The sequence below is a fragment of the Sorex fumeus genome, unplaced genomic scaffold (assembly GCF_029834395.1).
Source record: "Sorex fumeus unplaced genomic scaffold, SorFum_2.1 ptg000100l, whole genome shotgun sequence".
NCBI lineage: Eukaryota > Metazoa > Chordata > Mammalia > Eulipotyphla > Soricidae > Sorex > Sorex fumeus.
Window position 1 is genome coordinate 5,826,337 of NW_026606157.1, and position 22,763 is coordinate 5,849,099.

Here is a 22,763-nt window from a genome sequence, read left to right on the forward strand (position 1 = left end):
TCCCCCTGGCCCCTGACCCCATTGATTCTCATTTGTCTCTTCTCCCTCTCTCTTCTCTTCCCTATCCTCTGGGACCAAGGGTGATCTAGACATTCTCCCTTTAAACCATTGCACTCCTTCATCTAGTTATTCTAAATAGCACATATAAGCGATATCATTCTGTGTTTACCTTTTCTTCTGGCTTACCTCATTTAACATTATATCCTCCAGTTCCATCCTTGAGGCAGAAAAATGCATGATTTTATCATTCCTTACAGCTGTATAGTATTCCATTGTGTCCATATGTCACATCTTCATGAGCCACTTCTCTGTCATTGTACATCTAGTTTGACTCCAAATCTTAGCTATTGTGCTGAGTGCCACAATGAGTAATGGGGCACACATATCCTTCCAAATGAATGGGGTTTTTTCTGTCCTAAGGATCGATACCCAAAGGTGGAATTGCTAGGTCATTTGGGAACTCAATTCTGAGTTTACCGGAACCCTCTGTACTGCTTTCCATAGGGGTTGGACTAGATGACATTCGCATGAGCATGTATGAGAGTTCCTATTTCACCTCATCCCACCAGCACAGATTGGTTCCAGTATGTTTGACATATGTCGTACCCCCTGGTATAAGATGATGTCTCACTGTTGCTGTGATTTAGATTTTCTTAATGACAAGTGATGATGAGCAAGTTTTTAAATTCTTACTTTATTTTTATGAAGTAGTTCGCAATATTTGATTACATTTCATATTGAAACACCAATCCCACCACCATATTTTGCGTGTTTCCATCCCTAACCCCAACTCCTGCCCCAAAGCAGAACTGGAATAATTTATTTTGTATTGTTTGTTATGAATAAACCACTGGAAATGCTCCAAAACAGTTTCCTTAAGAGGAAAGAGTGTGAAGGTTGTTGTATTTCACCCAGGGGCCATTAAGCACTTCTATAAGAGATCACCAACACATTGTTAAGAGTTGAGCCTTGTGTGCTTATGTGATAATATATATATATATATATATATATATATATAACATATATATATCTCAAATTGTTTGCCTTCTACTTTAAACTCCATCAAATGTGGTGTGCTACTTCTGGAATATGAGTGGTGTGAGGCCGTGCAGTCCAGGAATAGGTTCACTTGTGAGTGAGGTTTGACCCAAGTATGTGGAGAGTGGCCGTGAGTATGGTGGCAGTTGAGTTCTGGAGGTTTTCATTTCCAAGGTTGGGTCTGTTGGGATGTGGAGGGGCCTCACCCACCCCCTCCTCTGGGGTGCCCCAGATGAAACAGTTCTGGCAGCATAGCTATGACTAGTCGATGGTGAGCATTTTTTTCATGTGCCTCTTGTCCCTCTGTTCGCCTTCCTCAGAGAAAGGTCTATTTCCTCTCCCAATTTTTTGATGGGGATTTTAGATTATTTTTGTTGGTCTTTGTGATTACTTTGTATATCTTGGATATCAACCTTTATCTGATGTTTAAAAGTGCAACTATTTCCTCCCAGTCAGATGTCTTTTAGTTTCATTTTATGTTTCTTTGGCCATATTTCTTTGAAAATTGTTAGTTCAATGTAGTCCCATTTGTTTAGTTTTGATCCTATTAGCCTTTGTTAATAGTATCATATCATTGAAGACTTCTTTGAGGTGTAGGTCTTGGAGCTTCTGCCTATATTTCCCTCAATGTACTTTATAGATTCAGGTCTGATATCAAGGCCTTTGATGCACTATTATTTGACTTTTGTGTAAGGTGTGAGATATGCATCTAGCTTTAATTTCTTTTAAAAAATTTTATATTTAAAGAACTGTGATTTGCAAAGTTACTGATAGTTGAGTTTCAGGCATATAATAGTTCAACACTCATGCCACCACCAGTGTCAGATTCCTTCTACCAGTGCACCAACTTCCATCCAGTGGTTGCAGTTTAGATCTTATGTTTTCAATCATGTTGAGTTAGTTTACTGTTCAACTGTTATCACGAGTACAACGGAAGCCCTGATGCCTGGTCACCTATTACTTCTTGTTCTCTTCTTCCCCCTTTGATTTCTTTCCTTCCCTGTACTCTTTAAACACTGGGGTCAAGGGTGATCTAGGCATTCCCCTTTTACTACAGTACATTTCCTCATCCAGTAGTCTATATGCCACAGAGAAGTTAGATCATCTTATACTTGTCTTTCTTGTTCTGGCTTACTTCACTCAGCATGAAGTCTTCCAGGTCCAACCATGATGCAGCAAATTGCATGATTTCGTCGTTCCTTGCAGCTGCATAGAATTCCGGGACTGAGATCTCCAAGCCTGCACAGTTTGGGACTGGACCTGCCAGAGTTACTGGCAGTTACACCCACCAACTGCCGTGTAACTCCAACAACGGCCAGGATCCAGAGATCATCACACTCAGCTCCCGAAAGTGCGCGGCCGCATTTGCGGCCGCGCGACATCTTATCATCTCATTCCTAATTTGGTCAAACTAGCAGGCTACCAAATGTAACATGCCCACACGGCAGAGTCTGGCAAACTCCCCGTGGTATACCCAATATGCCAAATACCAGTAACAATGATGGGTCTCATTCTCCTAACCCTGAAAAAGACTTGAATATGGCACTTTAAAAAAAAAAAAATCTCAGGGCTAGGACGAAGAAGACGTTACTGGCACCTGCTCGAGGCAATCGACGAACAACAGGGTGGTCGTGATCGTGATGATGATATATATATATATTATATACATATTTGCACATCACTGTATCACTGTCATCCTGTTGTTCATTGATTTACTCGAGTGGGCACCAGTAACATCTCCATTCGTCCCAGCCCTGAGATTTTAACAGCCTCTTCTTACTTGTTTTTCCCAATGTATTGGAGGCTCTTTCAGGGTTAGGGGAATGAGACCCATCATTGTTACTGTTTTTGGCATATTGAATATGCCACGGGTAGCTTGCCAGGCTCTGCCATGATATTTGTATATATACCATATATTCATAATATGTTCATCTGTCATCAAACACCTAGGGTCACTATCACTGTCACTATCCTCTCATTGTTCATCGATTTGCTCATGCGGGCCCAGTAACATCTTCATTGTGACACTTGTTACTGTGTTTGGCATATCGAATACATCACAAATAGCTTGCCAGGCTTTGCTGTGCAGGTGAGATACTCTCAGTAGCTTGCCGGGCTCTCCAAGAGGGGCAGAGGAATCGCTCCAGCCCAACACCTAGGATAATTCCATATATTATCCAACTTTAATTTATTATATGGGATTATCCAATTCTTCCATCACCATTTGTTGAAGACACTGTCTTAATTCTATGTCATGCCATCAGCTCCTTTGTCAAAAATTAGCTGACCATATATTTGGGGGTGGGGGGTTGTCCTTGGATTTCCTATTCTGACCAGAGAGTCAAAATAGTCTGGTCAGAGAGTCTTCCTTTATTCCTGTACCATGTTGTTTTGATCATTGTGACTTTATAATATAGCTTCAAGTAAGGTAATGAGGTCCTTCCCAGTTTCTTAGTTTTCAGTATGGTTTGGCTTTTGGGAGTCCTTTATGATTCTACACAAACTTCATGATTGTTCAGCCCAGATGTTTCTGCTGATATGTAACTGAATCATCCCTCAAAGCACATTTTTCTTCAGAAATGAGTAATCCGGCATTCACGTCAAAAGTATTCCTTCTGCTGTGATCTCTGACTCAAAGAAAGATTCTTAGGTCCCAGCTATATGCCTGCAAGTTCCCCTCATTCCTTCTTCTATGACTCCTAGTCCTGTCTCACTCTTCACGGTTCAAAAGGCTCAAGGCGTTTGTCCAAGCTTGAGTGAGGCTTGTGTTCTTACAGAAATCTCCAGACTCAACCCTTTCCTCTGCAAACACTTGGTCATCCACCTGAACTTTGCTCCCTTCCAAAAGGCCGTTCTTTCTCAACCTCCAGTCATTCTCGTCTGTTCTCTTTTCCCAGAAAATATTCATGCATATGCCCAAAGCCTCTCTGTTTACTCTTTTCATTTGTGTCCCAGATTATAGAAAAATGTGCAGACTTGCAGGCTGTTATTGGCACCTCGGCTTACTGGCAATTTACTCTTTACTGGAAGTAGTCATGCTGACTTTACTTTGTTGGATATAGACTGCGTTTTATCTTCAGTGCTTGAGCCTGATATTGTTTTTAGTTAATGTTAAGAGTAGAAGGTGAAACTGTGCTACTAGGTTAGTCTTCAGATAGTTTCAGAAAACTCTGTCATGTATTTTAAAGGAATGCCTCACATATAAGTTTGTCTTTTTAGATCACTTTAAGGCACAGAACCAGAGAGAGAAAATTGTTGGGTGTTTTGTTGGTTGAGAGTCTGTTATTTCTGCCTTCACTCATTTCTAGATCAACTAATGCCTGCAGAGTATCAGTCACTAAACAGGGCTTGCAGTTCAAACTAGTGACTGAAAATTCACATTGCTTTTGTCCTTGTTAAGACTTTCACCCTAGAAGAGGAAGAAAGACCTTTGTCCAGCGATCACATACCGAAAGTTGACAACTGTGACTGAATGATAGAAAGAACCACTGACTCCATATGAGGAGCTCTAGCAACCAGGGTTTTCCTTACCCTTCTTCGGGAAATAGAGAACTTCTAGTGTGTGAAGTCCAAGGATATCCCTGCAGATAGAGAAACCACCACGAGGAGAACTTTCTGGATCTGACGGTGCAGGGAAAGGGTCTGGATCAGGAGCAGATGTGAGTCAGCTGCAGAGATACAGTGGCCATGACCCTGGGGCTAGGAGAAGCTAGAGCTAACAGTCCAGACACCACTGAAGGGCACCAAAGCCCTGTGTCAGGAATGGACATTTGGAGAGTCGGTGTTTTACAAATATTTTGATCACAATAGAGAATTGTTATGGAAAACTGTTCAAATTGTATATGAAAAAGGATGTTTATAATTATAGCTTCACTTCAGTAATGATCCCAACAGATTTAACACAATGTCAAATGCATTCCGTCCTACCAGTAGTCTTATGGAAGTTATTCCTTTCTCACAGAAGAAAAGAAACTAAACTCCATTAATGAGAGAGCAACACCGATTCCCCAAAAGAGAGATGCTCACCAATTAGAGCTCTATTTTAAAAAAAGCAGAATACTGCCATCTGTTGTTCACTGAAATGCTTTCAAGCTAAGCAAACAAACCTCAAACTAGAGTTACAGCAATTCTTAACGTTTGTCACTGAACAGCAACAACATTCATCATCTTTATGAGTCATGCTTTTTTTAGAGATTCTTAATTTTTCCTCTTATTTATGAACTCATGCACAAAGGAGTCAGCCTTTTGATTCAAAGAAAGAGTAAAGCGTTTCATTTATGTGACAGCTTATATTTAACCCCATCTTCTCACCTTCCTTTTCACTGGCAGCCAGAGGGATGCTTCCTTACTTAGCCAGCCACCTCGACTTTTGTCATTGGAAGAATGCGAACCGGCCTGAAAGTCCAAAGCAGTTTACATTACCTTCTCAGATACTTACTCCAGTCAGTGATTTATCAAGTGTTTTTAATTAAAAAAAAAAAGTGTGACATTCCAGTGACTAGGATACTTACCTTGCACACAGCTTACCCAGGTTTGATCCCCAGCACCCACTCTGGGTCCCCGGAGCCCCTCCAGGAATGGTCTCTAAGTATAGAGCCAGGAGTAAACCCTGAGCACCACCAAGTATGGCCTCCAAATCAAAAATCAGGTAATTAATCAGTCATCCATGATCATTATCATTGTTGAGTATATTGATGAATTTGGCTGGTGTCTGGAAAGTACTTAGAAAACATCAAAAGAGGTTTTGTTGCAGCACGTGGCTTATTTATGGAAGGGAAACACCTAGGGACATATAGTGGAGTGCCACAGCTCCCTGGGTGCCAGGAACACTCTTTGAACATCAGTACAGAAGGAAGTTCAGAATTCCAGGAACTGCTTTGAATTTGCAGGGCATCACATCTCAGAGGACCAGCCAACGGAGATGTTGTTGGAAACAGCTTGCTGAAGGGCCCCTATATGTTTTCCTCCTACTGTACATATATATTATCTTAAGGAGAAAATCCAAATGTAAACCCATAGTCCCTGCCAGGAAATTAAAATAAGCAAACATCTGCTTCCTTAGAATGGCCTTTCGCCAAGACTCAGCCTACAATGAGTTACTGCAAAATTTTCACATGATTTCATTTTTTAAAAATTTCCCAACCAACTTCAAGTCTAAAATTATAAATGGATCTTATGAAAGTATAAACACATATGCAATTCTGCTGGCTCTGAGGTCTGAACCAGTCCTACACCCAAGATCATTTATCAGCTCTAGTTCATCTTCTAAAGGAGCTTAGCCATATACAACTTCCTGGGTTCCCAGTCGAGCTTCCAGGGAAAGATCTGGAGCGGGTGGGCTGGCAGGCTGTGCTTTAGAGACGGAGGAGGAGGAGGCGGCTTCCAAAACCCCATCAGGCATCTTTCCTTAGCAATGAAGACCAAAGTTGGGTAAGAATTGTTCCAGCCACTCTCCTTTTATGTGTCATTCCTACCCTGTTGATTGCTCTTGTCCCCACTCCCATTTCACCCAAGAATGTTCTTCCCAGGCTGTGTTCGCCTCCCAGGGAGCCTCCCAGGATGACTACAAAGAACGAAAAAAATACTTTCAGCAGCGGAGCTCAGATGCTTTAGGATTCCTTTCACATCGTGTTATAAATCATACGAGTGCAATCAACCATATGACCCGAGACCAAGACCTTGGAACAGTTATTTTCTAGGAGCTGAAAATTAATCTCAGACCTTATTAGGGTATGTGATAATAGGTAGTTCAGCCTTTAGGAATAAGAAATGAAGGTATTCAAGGGAATTTTTTTTCTTTTATTGATCAAGAACTATCTCCATACTGACCTTTATAAAGAAACCATGGACCTAGCATATATATACAATGTGCACCCTTTGTACAGACCATATTTTCATTGATATGATACTAGTGGAGATAGAAAATCTTTATCAAACAACTCCTGTGAGCCATGCATTCTTTACAGGCTCTTTCGGTATCTGATTCCATCTAATTATCAATAAGGTTATTTATTACTCGCCTTTTTTATAGGCATGCCACTTCCTAATATGATACAATGCTAGCATATTCTATACTATGCTTTCTACTATATATAATACTATATGAGTTTTAGAACTCAATAAATATATATGCCAAACACCACACCTATCACCAAGGTTCTTAAACCAGAGATAAGGAGAAAATCTAATTACCCCAACTCTCAGCTATTCTGAAATTTGAACACAGCCATCTGACTTTAGATCTTGTGATCTTAATCTTGATCTTGTTGATGAAAGTGTACTAATTGATAATATAGAGATTCTATATTGATAAATGTATAGAACTTCTTTTTGTACATCAGTTCTTCATAATGATTCTTTCCAGCTTGTCACATACACAATTTCCTAAGTGATAAACTTGATAGAAACATGTACCTTTTTAACTCTTGGAAAAGGCATAACCAAATTTCATTTCCATCCCTTCTTTCATAAATGATAATAAATATCTTTGATACAGGTATTACACTATGTCTCATTTCAAGTGAAAGAAGTTATTAAATTTAAAGGAGTCCGACATTCTCTTCACATAAATAATTAGGGTTCGTAAGTAGCTTGTAAATGTACCATTGTTAAAGCAGAGAATCATAATAAATGATATGTATTTTTCATGCCTTCTATAATATACATTAAGTTGCACAGAAAAATGTGCAGGCATCGACAAACCTTGGCCCACCAAGACATTTCTCTTTTCTTCTGTGTCCATGTTGACTGAAGTTCCAAATTGTCTTAGTCACATTCCACACCATGAAGGAGCATACTTTATTGTTCACAAATGCAAGTTTTAGGCAGTTTTATTCTATTTTGTTTGTTTGGGGGCTGCACCTGGCTATCCACAGGGCTTACTCCTGGCTCGGCACTCAGGAATCATTCCTGGCAGTGCTTAGGGAACATATGGGATATGTGGGATCAAACCTGGCTTAACTGCATGCAAGGTAAATGCCTGCTTGCTGCTTTATATCTCTGGCTTCAAGTTTTTTTGTAGTTTTACAGTGAATAATCACTAATGCCCTTGGGAGCATTCTGAGTTCACATTATTTTAGGTCTTGTTTTTTTCTCTTTAAATCCATAGAATTATAGCTACCTTGCTTTACTTCATCCTCATCTTTATGAAATTTATTTAGAAAGTCTAAAACTATCCAGTTTTGTTTTCACGGAAACATTTTTGCTCATATCACTGGTTGATAGATATCATGTTAGCATATGTTTAAACAGCAGTGAGAACTGTACCTGGCATAACAGCATTCGTGATTCAAACTTAGAAGACTAAATTTAGGTAAGATTCCCAATTGCTGGGCTGGAGCAATAGCACAGCAGGTAGGGCATTTGCTTGTATGTGGCCGTTCTGGGTTTGATTCCTCCACCCATCTCGGAGAGCCCGGCAAGCTCCCAAGAGTATTTCGCCCACACAGCAAAGCCTGGCACGCTCCCTGTGGCATATTTGATATGCCAAAAACAGTAACAGCAAGTCTCACAATTTGTTGTGAGATGTTACTGGTGCCCGCTCGAGCAAATCGATGAACAACTGGGAGGACAGTGCTACAGGGCTACACAATTGCCGAAATGACTTTTCTAGGGCTACAGTTTTTAAAAAATCTAAGTCCTTTTAAAATCTTAAAAGCTCAATGGTTCAGATAGGTTTTCCATGAGTTCCTGTGTTTTTTCGCCTGCATGAGACCACATGTGTGAGTGGTACACAAAGGCAGGATTTGTACACGCACACCTGGAAGTGACTTGAGACTGAACCAGCCAGGTTCCTTGATTTCAGCAGGGGAGAAAGGGAGTGCTCCAAGGAACACAGGGTTGCTAGAGATAGCCTGAGGTTGGTTTTGGAATTCATTATAAATTCATTATAAAACTTGGCATCGTTTCCCCTCCCCTTTTTTTTTCAATTGAATCATCATGAGATACATAGTTACAAAGTTGTTCATGTTTGAGTTTCAGTCATATAATGTTCAATTATTTTTCTTAAGAACCCCAATTTGAGACTTATGGCATTTCAGATAGTTCATCTAGATAGATGAACTGTTTTTCTGTTTCTCAAACTGTTTTTCTGACCCTGGCCCATTCTGACCTTGTTTTCTTCCTGTGGCCCCTCTGTGTTATTCTGACCCCCTATTCCTAAGTCGTGGTCCCCCACTTTTATTTGGTTTGCTCCTGGGCCTCCTCTTAGAATCTTCTGGGGGCCCACAGATTTCCCCCTGTTGAGAAACACTTCGTCCCCATTTTGTGCTTTTTGATTTGTAACCTCTTTTTGGCTTCCATGAACAATTATAAAAAGACTTGTGCTCCTTCTAATACTTTCCCTCCAGTTAGATGAAATTAATCCCCAACGCCAATGATTCACTGTGTCAGAATATGTCGCTGAAAATAATTGTGTTTCCAGCTACGGGGCAAGGATGTCTCCCACCTATTTCATTAAATGAGCAACTAATCTTTGCTTTAAAGTGTGCGGGGCAGAGAGCTATAACTTCACTACACTTGTGGCTGTCACCAAGAAGTTTTCTCAAGAACTGGGTTGGTTGCCATCCCCTCTGCCCCTGCGTCAGCCAGTCCCCTGATGCTTTAAAACAGCAATTGCTCTTGACAATTTTTCATAATCCCATTCGAAGTTTTCCCTTGGGCACTTTCATTTTCTAGAAGTGAAATATTTGCCTTTTCACATCCACATGCCTTGTTCCCAGAGTTGTCACAGTTGTTTTTTTTTTTCTTTTAGAAAATTCTCCATTTCTGAATAATCTTTGAAACACGATTCCAAACACAGTACCATAGTAAATAATCTGGCATGTGACTTAAAAATAGATCATTTTCTTTTACATTGTTAGTAATCCGGTCCCCATCTTGCTAGAATATTTCAGAATTTGCCATTTAAGGTCATTTTGAAGCTGAGATGCCCTTAGGAAGTGCATCTTGTCCCAGGTCACACTGAGTCACAGCTTTTCTGTTTATCATGCTAAATGGGCATGGGTTTGAGCTGAGGTAGGAAAAGAGTGAAAACACAGTTTCTGTGATTGAATTGTTCAGTGCATCCCTAATCTAGGTGATCTGACCAGTATTGGTTGTCATATGCATATCTGTCTTGCCTTTAACTTCTCTGTGACTCTGCATGCTCTGGGCCTGATTTTCGGCTAATAGAAGTCAGAAATGATATGGATAATGCTACAGGAGGGTGAGTGGCATTTGTGAGGGTCTAAATTGGCAGCAGGTAGAATATCTTGGGAGATGAAGTCAAATGAAGGAGGGAAAGATTTTTTTCAAATCCTGCGTGCTTTGGAAAGTGGAGGACTTATCAAGAGAATCAGCCTTCTTGGATTTGATGATAAAATAGCACTTTCTTTTGTTGTTTATCAGACTTAAATTCCAGATTTTCTATTTAAAGGTAGCAATCCACATTGGCTTCCTATTTAAGTAGTGTCTAGGGAATTAGACTTGTATTTTCTTAACTGTTGAACATAAATATTTCTATTTTAGAAGAGCTTGCAAAGGAGGATGTTTTATGCTGCATGACCCCGCCCCCCCCGCCCCCACCACCACCATCTTTTTTAAGAAAAGGTTTTGTTTAGTTTGTTTAGTTACACAGTAAAAGACTTAGACGGTGTTTTTATGCTCAATCCAGCCAGCCCCTCTCGGCATTCTAAGATGGTTTCAGGCCATTAGCTTAAAATTTTCCTTCCCTGTAGCTTTGATTTCAACTTGGCCTTTTCTATTGATTATCACAATCTAAGATTTTACCAGCCAAAGAAGTGTTATTTGGTAGAACTAGAGTTTATTTTTCTGGTAGAGTAGGTATGGAAAAACACTCTGTGCGAATCACTGCTTTGTTTCATATTCTGGATTATACGATGGGAAAGTACCAACCTCCAGAAAAACTTTACCGTAATCCTCCCCACCCCCCACACTGTTCCCGCCACCACCCCCCTCGAGGTCCTTGGCACCTTGCATGTGCCTCGTCCTTAGAGCTTGTCTGCTCCTGTGGAAAGAGGAGCGTGTCTCTCTGTCTGCCAACAGTTCACGTGTGGTTAGTGTTGGTGAGTTTGTGGCAGACAAATCTGATTGGTTTTAGATTTCATGCCTCACTGAAGCCTTTAGTTATTATTTGATTTGATTTGTTCTGTTTTGTTTGGGGGGCCACAACCTGTAATGCGCAGGAGGTCCTCCTGGCTCTGTACTCAGGAATCTCAGGAAGTGCCCAGAGGACCATAGTGGGTGATGGGGATCAAACCCAGCAAGGACACATGCCAGGCCAGTGCCCTAGCCACTGTACTATCTCGCCAACCCCTGAAGCCTTTAGTTTTTGATCCAGACAATGGTGATAGTTTCTTAACTGTGAGTGATATTCACTGTTTTATAATCCTGTTCTTGAATCCGAAAACTGATAAAGCAGAAGCTGGAGTTAAAGTAATAAGACAGCTACGTTAGCAGTAAACACAGTCCCTCTGCTTCTTGGTTTAAGTTGTTTTGATTTTTTGCTGGAAGACTTTTGCTTTCATAAAAGCAACAGCATGAGTAAATGGTATAGCATTGTAACAGCTACGTACCTTGAAGTGCATAACATGCTTATTTTCTAAATTTTTGTATAATATTGACTTAAAAAAGATGAGTTTTCAGATATATTCCTATTAATGTTACTTTGAAGGTCTCATTTGCTTTGTAGTGTATAAGAAATACACAATAACTGTTGAAGGAGAGAGAATGAATTATTATAAAGTCATAAAACTGTTATGAATTTAAATTACTTAATTTCTCACCAATACTTTATTTGAAAATTATTCTAATAAAGATATCCTACTTTTTCTTCAGATTTGTGAACTGTTTTGTACTAGCATTTGAGGAAGTCTCTTATTAGCATACAAACTTTTTGAGTTTCTCTCAAAAATCTGAAAATTTTTTATCCTGAAAAAAAATAAGTTTGTTGAAAGTGCTGTTTTTCATGAAATCAACACAGTGACTTGTTAACATTAATAAATAGATGAAATGAGTATCGCCTTCTGAACATCACTCTGGTGGCTTGAGGGAGAGAAGGACTCACTCAAAGTTTCTCAGTGGCCTTTACAGTGTCTGGGATTAAACACAGGACCCTGGAAGCACAGTAGAAATGCACTGGAAAATACATGTTTCTAAAAATGGGAAACTAGACCTACTTTGGTGGCATTTCTCATACAATTTTTTAATTGACAATTGTAGATACATGTGTGATAAACACACCATTCTATACTATGTAAATATACATAGTACACATCTAAGTAAACGGATACATTTATATTTTCCACTCCAAAATATTGGACTGTTTGTTTTATCACTGTTTATTTTCTCAATCAATTACTAATACTGGGTACAATTAGCCTTGTATTACTTTGTCATTTGAAGAGTAAAAGTTTTTTGTAGTATGTCAACATGCATTTTTATTATGGACACAAATAAATAGTGTTTATAAATAGTAAGAAAAAATATTTTTTACATTGTGTTTTAAATGTATATCTATTTCCTTTATCCCAGTTGGTCCATTGGTTTTTTTCAAACTCTTTATTTGGACACATTTTGTCTTACTTTCTCAGAGAATGTTTAACGTTTTCTAAGTCTTTGCTAATAACCTATCTTCTTAGTAGATGCTTATGCCTTCATTTACTGGATTGGTCAGTGTTTCCTTGACAGTTTCTACATTTATACTTTAATGACCTTTCTAGTTCCAAGCTTACAAGAATTTTTTTTCATATCTTCTTTTAGTACTCTTATGATTATATGCACTTTATTTTTTCATATCTGCTTATTTTAAGTCTCTCTCAAGATAATGATTAAATGTTCAAATCATAGCCAGTTTGGAAGAATCTGAGAGGTATGTCTGGGAATTCCAGAACTCTAATTTTTATTCCAGCCATGAAGAGGGACAATTTGTGGCTTAAAATATAGATTGAGTTATTGGGGGGAGGGGGAGGAGAGTGGCTTATCTCATTTTTTTTCTTTTTGGGGCACACCTGGCGATGCACAGGGGTTACTCCTGGCTCTGCACTCAGGAATTACTCCTAGCAGTGCTCAGGGAACCATATGGGATGCTGGGATTCGAACCCGGGTCGGCCGCGTGCAAGTCAAATGCCCTACCCGTTGTATTATCGCTCCAGGCCCTATCTCTTTTTTTTTTTTTATAATTTATTTATTTATTGAATCACTGTGGGAAAAGTTACAGAGCTTTCGGGTTTAGGTCTCAGTCATGTAGATACCAAACACATTTCCCTTTACCAATACTCATTTTTAACCCCGAACCCCAATAGACCCCCACCTCCCACCCCTCCCAATTCTTTGTGAGGCAGATGAGTTCTAGTTAATACTCTATCTACTTTGACTAGATAGATTATTTCGATAGAAGATGCACAATTATTGTTTAGAGTTTACGACCCACCCCCCCCCCCATCAGACATGCTGAAACAGCGTTGTGAAATGATTTGCTTTCTACAACTTGGTTTAAGAATAAAATGATGTCGCACGGCCGCGATAGCAGCCGCGCGGTTTTGAATTTCTGCTATTTTACTTATTGACCCTGGAAGAATTTTTATTAAAAGTTAGCTAGTTAAGAGATTGGTTTCTGTGCCCTGGAGTCGTGGCCGTGCCGGAGAGCCGCTCGTGGGGGGCAGCTGGCGACCTCGGTGGGGCGTGGGGGACGGCCCACAAAGCCCCCCTTCCCATGAGGTCCCCGCCGCTCCCCCGAGCCCGGCTCAAACCCGCTTTCCACAAGGCTCCCGTGCGGCCGCCATCTTTCTTTCCAGAGAGGAGCGGGCGGGCCTATCTCTTACATTAATTGAATAATTTACAAATTCAGTGCTCAAAAGTCAGAATGAAGGTCAGGTTAGTTGACCCTTTGACTGAACCAGCTGGGTCCAGTTACTTGTGGACTTTTTTCAATAAGTACAGTTAATACTATAGAAGTATTTTCTCTTCCTTATGTTTCCTTAATAACATTTTTTCTCTCTAGTTTGCTTTATTGTTATATACGAAGTGTGTCATATACAAAGTGTGTGTTAATCAAATGTTTATGTTATCAGAAAGACCTTAGGCCAACAGATTAGTGGAAAAGTCCTGTCACCGTCACTGTCACTGTCCTCATGGATTTGCGCGAGCGAGCCCAGTAACATTGTGAGACTTGTTACTGTGTTTGGCATATAGAATACGTCACAGGGAGCTTGCCAGGATTTGCCACATAGACAAGATATTCTCAGTAGCTTGCCAGGCTCTCCAAGAGGGGTGGAGGAATCAAACTCAGGTTGGCCGTGTCGGCTGTATACAGACAAATGCCCTACCTGCTGTGCTATCGCTCTAGCCCAGAAAAGTCCTGGAGGGATCAAAAGTTATCATTTGATTTTTGACTCTGGGATGGTGTTATCAGTGTCCCTAACCCTCAAGTTGGTCAAGGAGAAGAAACTATAACTAAAATTAAAATTTTATATTAATGTTACTTTTCGAATAAAATTTCTAAATGACGTACTTTCAAGTGCTGAGCTCTTCGCTTCAATCACCATGGCTGATAGTTTTTTCCTATCTAAAACATCCTGCCCTTTGCAAACAAATATGCATCTTTTTTCATGTCTTCAAATGTGTCCCCCACCCCCATCTGAATTTCCACCGTTAGTAACTCAACCACTGAATTTCCAGCGTTAGTAACTAAATCTCCCTTGAATACAAAAATGGCAAGAGTTAGGGCTGGAGTGCTAGCACAGCAGGTAGGGTGTTTGCCTTGCGAGGGGCCACCCCTGGTTCAATTCCCAGCATCCCATATGGTCCCCGAGCACCAGCAGGAGTAACCCCTGTGCATCGCCAGGTGTGACTCAAAAAGCAGAAAAAATAAATAAACAATAGAAAGAAAAAGAAATGGCGAGAGTCCTGGCAAATGTGAGCCAAGCATGAAACAAGCATGGTTGGAATTTTATTGTCCTGCAGTCAGCCATATGTTTCTTTGCTAGAGATTTTCCTGCTTCACTCTCTGCATCCGGAGTTCTTCTCCTGTGCTCTGACCGCTGTTTTGTCTGTGTCTCAGTCTTCAGGCACCAGCATCACCGTGGACATCGCAGTGATGGGCGAGGCTCACGGCCTCATCACGGACCTCCTGGCGGACCCTTCCCTGCCCCCCAACGTGTGCACATCCTTGAGGGCCGTGAGCAACCTGCTCAGCACCCAACTCACTTTCACGGCCCTGCACAAGCCCAGAGTGAACCCCGTCGTCTCCTTCAGTGAAACCTACACCTGTTCTGACTCCGAAGAGACCGAAAAGGACAAGCTGGCTATTCCCAAGGTGAGTCTCCAAGACCCCTTCCTTCTGGTGGGGACTGAGCTTTCTCAAAGGTCCTTGGCACAGCTAGCCAATGTGCCCATCAGCTGGTCATGGAAGGGCTGCTGAGCTCAGTGACCAACTACAGTTCTAAAAACTTTCCTGATCCTTGATCTCTTGCACTTTTAAAGTAAAGAATCTGCACTTTTAAAATACCTTTACTGGGACTTGAGCAGTAGCACAGCAGTGAGGGCGCTTGCCTTGCATGCGGCCAACCTGAGTTCGATTCCCAGCATCCCATATGCCCCACCAAGCACCGCCAGGAGTAATTCCTGAGTGAGAGCCAGGAGTAACCCCTGTGCCTTGCTGGGTGTGATACAGAATGCAAATAAATAAATAAATAAAATTAATTTAAAATAAAATAAAGTAAAATGCCTTTACTTAGAAAGCGGATTGTAATCAGGGATGCAACCCAGGCAGGCAAGGCTCAACCACTAAGCTCCATGACCAGCCCTTACATTACCTTGTTGTTTCAGACTTTCAATAACATTTGCTCGAGCTTGAGCAGGCCCAGTAACGTCTCCATTGGAGACTTTGTTGTTACTGTGTCTGGCATATCGAATACTCTCGGTAGCTTGCCGGGCTCTCCGAGAGGGGCGGAGGAATCGAACTCGGGTCGGCCATGTTGGCCGCTTGTAAGGCGAACGCCCTACCCGCTGTGCTATCGCTCCAGCCCATTTAGAAAGAAATAAAATTTAGAATAAAATTTCTAAGTAATGTACATTACTTATGTATGTACATTACTTATTAATGTACAAAATTTCTAAGTAATGTACATTAAAGTTTTACTCCTCGTGCCAGACTTTGTTTTATAGAAAGAATTTATCAGTTAAAAAAAAAAAGAAATAAAAGAGGTGAAACTCTTCCATCCCATGCTAGTGTGGATTCTGTGTGGATTCTGCTTAAAACCCAGTTCCATCTATATGGCAAGATTGCTTGGCCTTTTGAATTTATTAAGATAGTGCCCTTCACTAGAACCTCAGAGCTTTCCCAAAGCCAAAAAATTTTAGTTGACTGAAAGAAAAATTACTTTATGTATTTGTTGATTTGGTTCATTTTTTTCACATGAAGAATATGAGATTTATGAAAGTAAGCTCTAAAGGATAGGATTCTGCACCCAGATGAGAGTTGTGTATTGATTGAAAACAAATCATCTTCAATACTGAACAAAAAAAACCCTGAGGATAGCAGTATTTTCTAAAGGATGCCCATGGCATTTAGTCAGAGACTTCCAGAACTCTCCTCTCTTTAAGAAACATGTTCCCAGGCCGTTTGTTCATCATAACATCAAGAGCCTCTTGTCCCAAGAATATGCTCCTCACCTGGCTTCAGCAATTAGGTATTTGCAGTTCCCTGCCAACAGGTGCTTTCCTGAAACAATCCAAGACAGCAGAGCAGTGGAGAGAGGGAGATGGACCAATTCTTCCAGGTCTCCATACCAGTGTGTGAGATTCCTGACACATCCTGAGCTGGCCCCACCCCCTCCCGCTTCCATGGTATATATTCAGATATTTGAGGAGTATTAGGAATTCTTCAGTGTCCCTTCGCAAGTTTGTACCATCTTCAGGAGAGCAGAATGTGTGTTTGTTCTGCAGCAGATGTAGGTAGCATACAGGAAGTGGCTTGTACTTCTTGTACCACAACCCAAATGGACTGAATATATTGAAACCACTTCTCTGGTTGTATTCAGTTGCCATTTCCTTTGGAGTGCTGGTACTCATCCCGGGAGCCCAGAATCCTGCCTCTGTGTCAGTAGTTCCACATTCACTGACTAGGCTGTGGGGGCAGGAGACCAAAGAGGGTTGAAAATGTCCAAGCAGATTCTTCTCTCCCCTATTAAAAGGATTTGATGTTTCACGTATCACCCATGTGTCTGTTATCTTAGTGAGATTTGCCTCATCGCTGTGTTCTATGAGTTATACTCTTAAATTTTTGTTCTTACATTTCAAAACCAGAGATCAAAATTAAAGCAATAAACACTTTTGGTGTAGAGATTGTTGTGCATAATGTTAAAAGTGAATCCACACCCCAAATGAGTGACTTTTGAGAGAATATTCTACCCAGTGTAACTAATAATCTACTCTGCCCATAATGAACATTAATTTAGGGACTAAAACTTATCAGTCTGAGAATCCTATTGGACTAATACAACAAAAATTATCTGAAGTAATTGACTAATAATTCTGCATTGTATAAGCACTGAACTAAAGATCCCAGAATATTATTTCTATAATATTCATTTTGGGCCACAGAGTCTTTCATTAAATTACTGGGTACCTAAATTTCAAATAGGTGATACGTAACCAATATAGTTGAACAAATTTTCTTCCAAATAGAAATACATTATAGTATTTATATATAAATACAAATATTTTTATTCTATATATAAATATATATACATATATACAAATCCTCTATTATAGGACACAGCCATTAGTGATAGAAAGTCATCCCAGAAATTAATGTAGCACTTCTCTTTCCAGCGCCTGAGAAGGACTTTGCCCCCAGGATTACTGAGACGAGTTTCCTCAACTTGGACCACCACCACGTCTGCCACAGGTCTGCCCACCTTGGAGCCTGCCCCAGTGCGGAGGGACCGCAGTGCCAGTATCAAACTGCATGAGGCGCCTTCATCCAGGTCAGAGGCTGCTCCCATTGCTTTTGTGGCTTTTCAAAATGTGACTTACCAAAATGTATCAAGGGCAAAAGAAGGAAGGTACAGCCTATTTCCGTTGATTGAAGAGCATCTTTGCAAATAATAATGCTGTGGGGCTCCAAGGCATAGTGGTACAGGGGATCAACATAGGATAATTGGGTTTAACTTGTGTTGCATGGCGTAATGTGAGGAGAGTGACCCATAAGGAGGCATCGAGTGTGACTCCCAAGGCATTGAGCCCAGGATAAATATAGGCTCGATTTTGTCTCCACTGAGATGAGATGCTTACATCCGGAGCTGGAGTGATAGTACAGTGGATAGGGCATTTGTCTTGCACATGGCCGACCTGGGTTCGATTCCCAGCATCCCATATGGTTTCCCAAACCATACTCCCGCTGGGAGTAATTTCCAAGTGCATCAGCCAGGAGTAGCCCCTATTCATCGCTGGGTATGACCCAAAAAGAAAAAAAGAGAGAGAGAGAGATTTACATCCAACATGGCCAACATGACATTTACAGAGGATGCTTAGCCTTCCCTTTGACGCACCCAATCTGCTCCCTTACACTGTTGGAAAATTAGGAGGGCACATCAAATTGTGAGTCATCATTCTGAATACCTGGGCAGGTTGAAATATTTGGTGATTTCATCTTTATTTAGGATATTTACCAAGTGACTTAAATACCAAATTTCCCCAAACTAAGGACAAGGTAATATTACAGTCTGAAAGAGTGTTGAAAGAAAAGTTACCCCAAAAGAGATGCCTTGACAAGGGGCTACAGTGTTTGCTCTTTTCTGAATGAAATGGCATGCTCTTTCTGAGAGCTCACTAGTTACATGAACGTTTGCCATGTGGTTTCTAGTTTTTGAAGCATTGTCATCAGTTTTATTAATGATCTAATGACTGAAAGTTTAAAGAGTGTTTGAACTACATGACAACCATAATAGAAATGATAGTAGTTTGGTCTTGACTTTGCACATAAAAAAGCCCCATTCTAAGACTGGCAGAGAAGTGGGAACCTTTTAAATTGTAGAAATTTAAAGACTGATAACTTTTTCTTGTTTAACAATGTCTTAAATAGCATTCCTTAGAATTAGCATGCCTCATATAACAAAACTCTAGAATTAGAAGCAAATTTAGATGATTCATATATGTGTAATCCCTGGGTCTTTGTAAAACTTTAAGATGCCCCTACAAGAGGCTGTAGCCAAATGTGTTTCATAAACGCTTCCTAAAATTTGAAATTTCAAGGCATTAGTAATATTTTTCTCTGAAGATATGGACCTCTATTGATTCCTGCTATAGTGGTTACTGATAATTATCCAACAAGTGCTAATGAATAGTGTCACAGTTAAAGAACCATGTCCTCAGTGTGTGTATATGCATATATATATTCACATATATATGTTTATATATCATTAGAAGATTTACTCTTTTACCAGCACAACTGGCCAAGATTTCTGTTGCCATGCAGTTACTGCTCCATCATTTTTGTTCCATAGATTGACTCCACCAAAAATTCATGCTTACATTCTTAAATCTCTTATTTTTTCAATTATTATTTGTTCTTTTTAGTCATATTTTATTTTTCCATTTTTATTAAATACGATTGGAGGCTGACGTTAAATCATCATGATGGACAAGTTTCTCAAAAATAGAAATTTGTGGGCTGGAGTGGTAGCAAAGCGGTAGGGTGTTTGCCTTGCACGCGGCCGACCCAGGTTAGATTCCCAGCATCCCATATGCTCCCCTGAACGCCACTAGGAGTAATTCTTGAGTGCAGAGCCAGAAGTAACCCCTGTGCATTGCCAGGTGTGAGCACAGCAGGTAGGGCGTCTGCCTTGCACGCAGCCAACATGGCCGACCTGAGTTCGATTCCTCCGCCCCTCTCGGAGAGCCCGGCAAGCTACTGAGAGTATTCGATATGCCAGACACAGTAACAACAAAGTCTCCAATGGAGATGTTACTGGGCCCGCTCGAGCAAATCAATGATCAACGGGAGGGCCTTTACTTTACTTTAATATATATATATATATATATATATATATATATATATAAGTTTGTTTGTGAGAATACTATCATTCTTTATGGGAAGAAAAACATATTCTAACATTTTAAACTAAGTAAATAGCCTATGATTCTACTCATCCCCTTTGTGTTTAAAATACTCATATGTAAAGTTGAACTGGTGAATTATGAAAAAAAAATAATAAAAAATAAAATACTCATGTATTATCTCAGGGAATCTTTACTGACTGCTTTTCTATTCCTTAATTTTATTATCCTATGAAAATTCTTGATCTAAATCTGCATATTAAAAAATGCTTTCACCACTATAAAATCAATGAAGTTCATTCTGAAGAGAAGTTGACTCCTCAAGGGAAAATCATAAAATTTTGCCTGCTGGGACAGGGAGAATAACAAATACAGTTTTCTCCCAGCTATTTTCCTTGCATATTCATGAGAACTGAATAGAATTCCAGAAAGGAATTTTTGCCATTGCAAAGCCAAATACGTATTGCTGGGATCACACAAAGCTCTCTGTGAAAGTATCTGTTTATTATAGGTGCTTTCATTTCTATTGCAAATTGATTCACCATTTAGTTAATAATATCTATGATAATTTAATTTATAAAGAATGAAATATATTAGTAGTATGTTATTGATCATGAAGGTAATTCATTTTATATACCTTAAAATGTACTTATTGAATTTTTTCTTGCAGTTGCATTCTCTACAACTTTTCAACATAGTAAAAGTTTTTATTTAAAAAGCAATAGTTAAACTGGTCAATTTTAAGCAGTCCCAAGTAAAATAGTTTATCTTAAAAAAATCAACAGTAGGGTGTAGCAAGACTCTACAGCGGGTAGGGCACTTGCCTTGTGTGAAGCCATCCTGGGTTGGATTCTGGGATTCTGGCTCCCTTATAGTCCCCTGAGTCTGCAGGGAGTAATTCCTGAGTGCAGAACCAGAAGTAACCCCTAAACGCTGCCAGATGTGGCACTACTGCCCCCCCAAAACCCCCAAAATATATAAAAATAAAAATCAGTAGGGGATTTTGAGCTAACTTTCACAATTTAACTATTTGAGATATCAAAAAAAATAAATACACTTAATATCATTCTTTTACGTCTTTACAGAGAAAAATAGAAGTCTGCTATGTACTCAAATTTTAAAGTCTAGGTTACATATGGATCACATGGGGACCAGGGAAGAACACAGCAGTTAGGGGACATTCTTAGTATCTACCCAACCCAGAAACAGCCTTCAGGACCCTGAGCATTGCTGGATGTTATCTGGCGGTTCCCAGGCACCCCTGGGATGGGCACATTATCTCTGAGCTCCTCAGCACTCAGTACTGGTTGCGTGGTTGCTTGAATATCCCCAGGCATAGACCCCGTCCCTTTAAGTACCACTTGGAAGGCCCAAAAAATTAAAACAAAATCATATATGGATATTCTTCACAATTTATCTTGTAGATTAATCCAGCAAAAGTACTTGAAAGTTAAGAAAAAAATATATAGTTATCAGTTCCATGCTCAAATTTTTCTTCTGTTTCAAAATTTCAGACATTTGTGATAAACCAGACATTGTGATAAATAAATGCACAGATTATTGTCTGTGCATTTCACCATTGCACTTAGTGAATGTCTAGAGCCAGCTCCATCTTTCAAGTGTCTTTTTGTGATAGACTTTGTAAACTGCTACTAGCAATAGAGAAGATAAGGTAGTTTTAAAATACCTGGACATTGGGCCTGGAGCGATAGCACAGCGGTAGGGCATTTGCCTTGCACGCAGCCAACCGGAGTTCGATTCTTCCGCCCCTCTCGGAGAGCCCAGCAAGCTACCGAGAATATCTCGCCCGCACGGCAGAGCCTGGCAAGGTACCCGTGATGTATTGATATGCCAAGCACAGTAACAACAAAGTCTCCAATGGAGACATTACTGGGCCTGCTCGAGCAAATCGATGAACAACGGGAGGACAGTGACAGTGACAGGACATTGGGGCCAGAGATATAGTAGAACAAGTAGGGCAATTGCCTTGCATGCAGCTCAACTGGGTTCAATCCCTGTGGCATCCCTGGGGTACCTTCAAGAGTAAGTAATCCCTGAGTGCAAAGCTAAGAATAATCCCTGAAAACTGCCCAGTGGGGCCCCCAAAACAAAAAACAAATAAAAACATTAAAATAAAATAATAATATAAAATACCTGAACATTTTATGACTGAAACAACTGTATTATGAATAACTTTGTAAATGATGGTGTTTCAATAAGTATAAATTAAAAACAAAATACCCAGATCAATAGTTAAAGAAAGATTCATGAAAATGAGTAGAACGAATAAGGGAGCATAAGCATCGAGGTATCGAATTAAATTCGGGACAAATTATAGATCTTTCCTATTGCTGAACTTAGTAATAATCAGAAGACACAGGCAATGGCAAAGCACATGCCCAGAATTTTTCCCTCTGAGAGTTCTGAAACTCTGCACAGCACACTGAACTTTCTTTTATTCCCCAGTAAGACATGCTCTGGTTTAGATTTACCATGCACGATTCTAAGTAATGCATGCATAATGTTGCTTACAGAGAGGAAACCATTTTGGTTATGGAACACCTCCAAATTATACCTCATTAATTATACAGCCTACATGCCAATCTCCACCCATTCATGACCCCATAATTCCATCAATTTCAGATTTATGTACAATAAATCACCCA

The 22,763-nt window shown here is 40.1% G+C and overlaps 1 protein-coding gene across 1 annotated transcript in view; it reads left to right on the forward strand.

The window, feature by feature from the left end:
- The window catches only part of PDE3A (phosphodiesterase 3A), a 299,748-nt gene that overhangs the window by 232,080 nt on the left and 44,905 nt on the right, over window positions 1-22,763 (forward strand). The window contains exons 3-4 of the mRNA XM_056134583.1: window positions 15,098-15,352; window positions 17,872-18,026. Coding sequence (XP_055990558.1) covers window positions 15,098-15,352; window positions 17,872-18,026 — 410 coding nt within the window. The remainder of the gene's footprint in view (window positions 1-15,097; window positions 15,353-17,871; window positions 18,027-22,763) is intronic.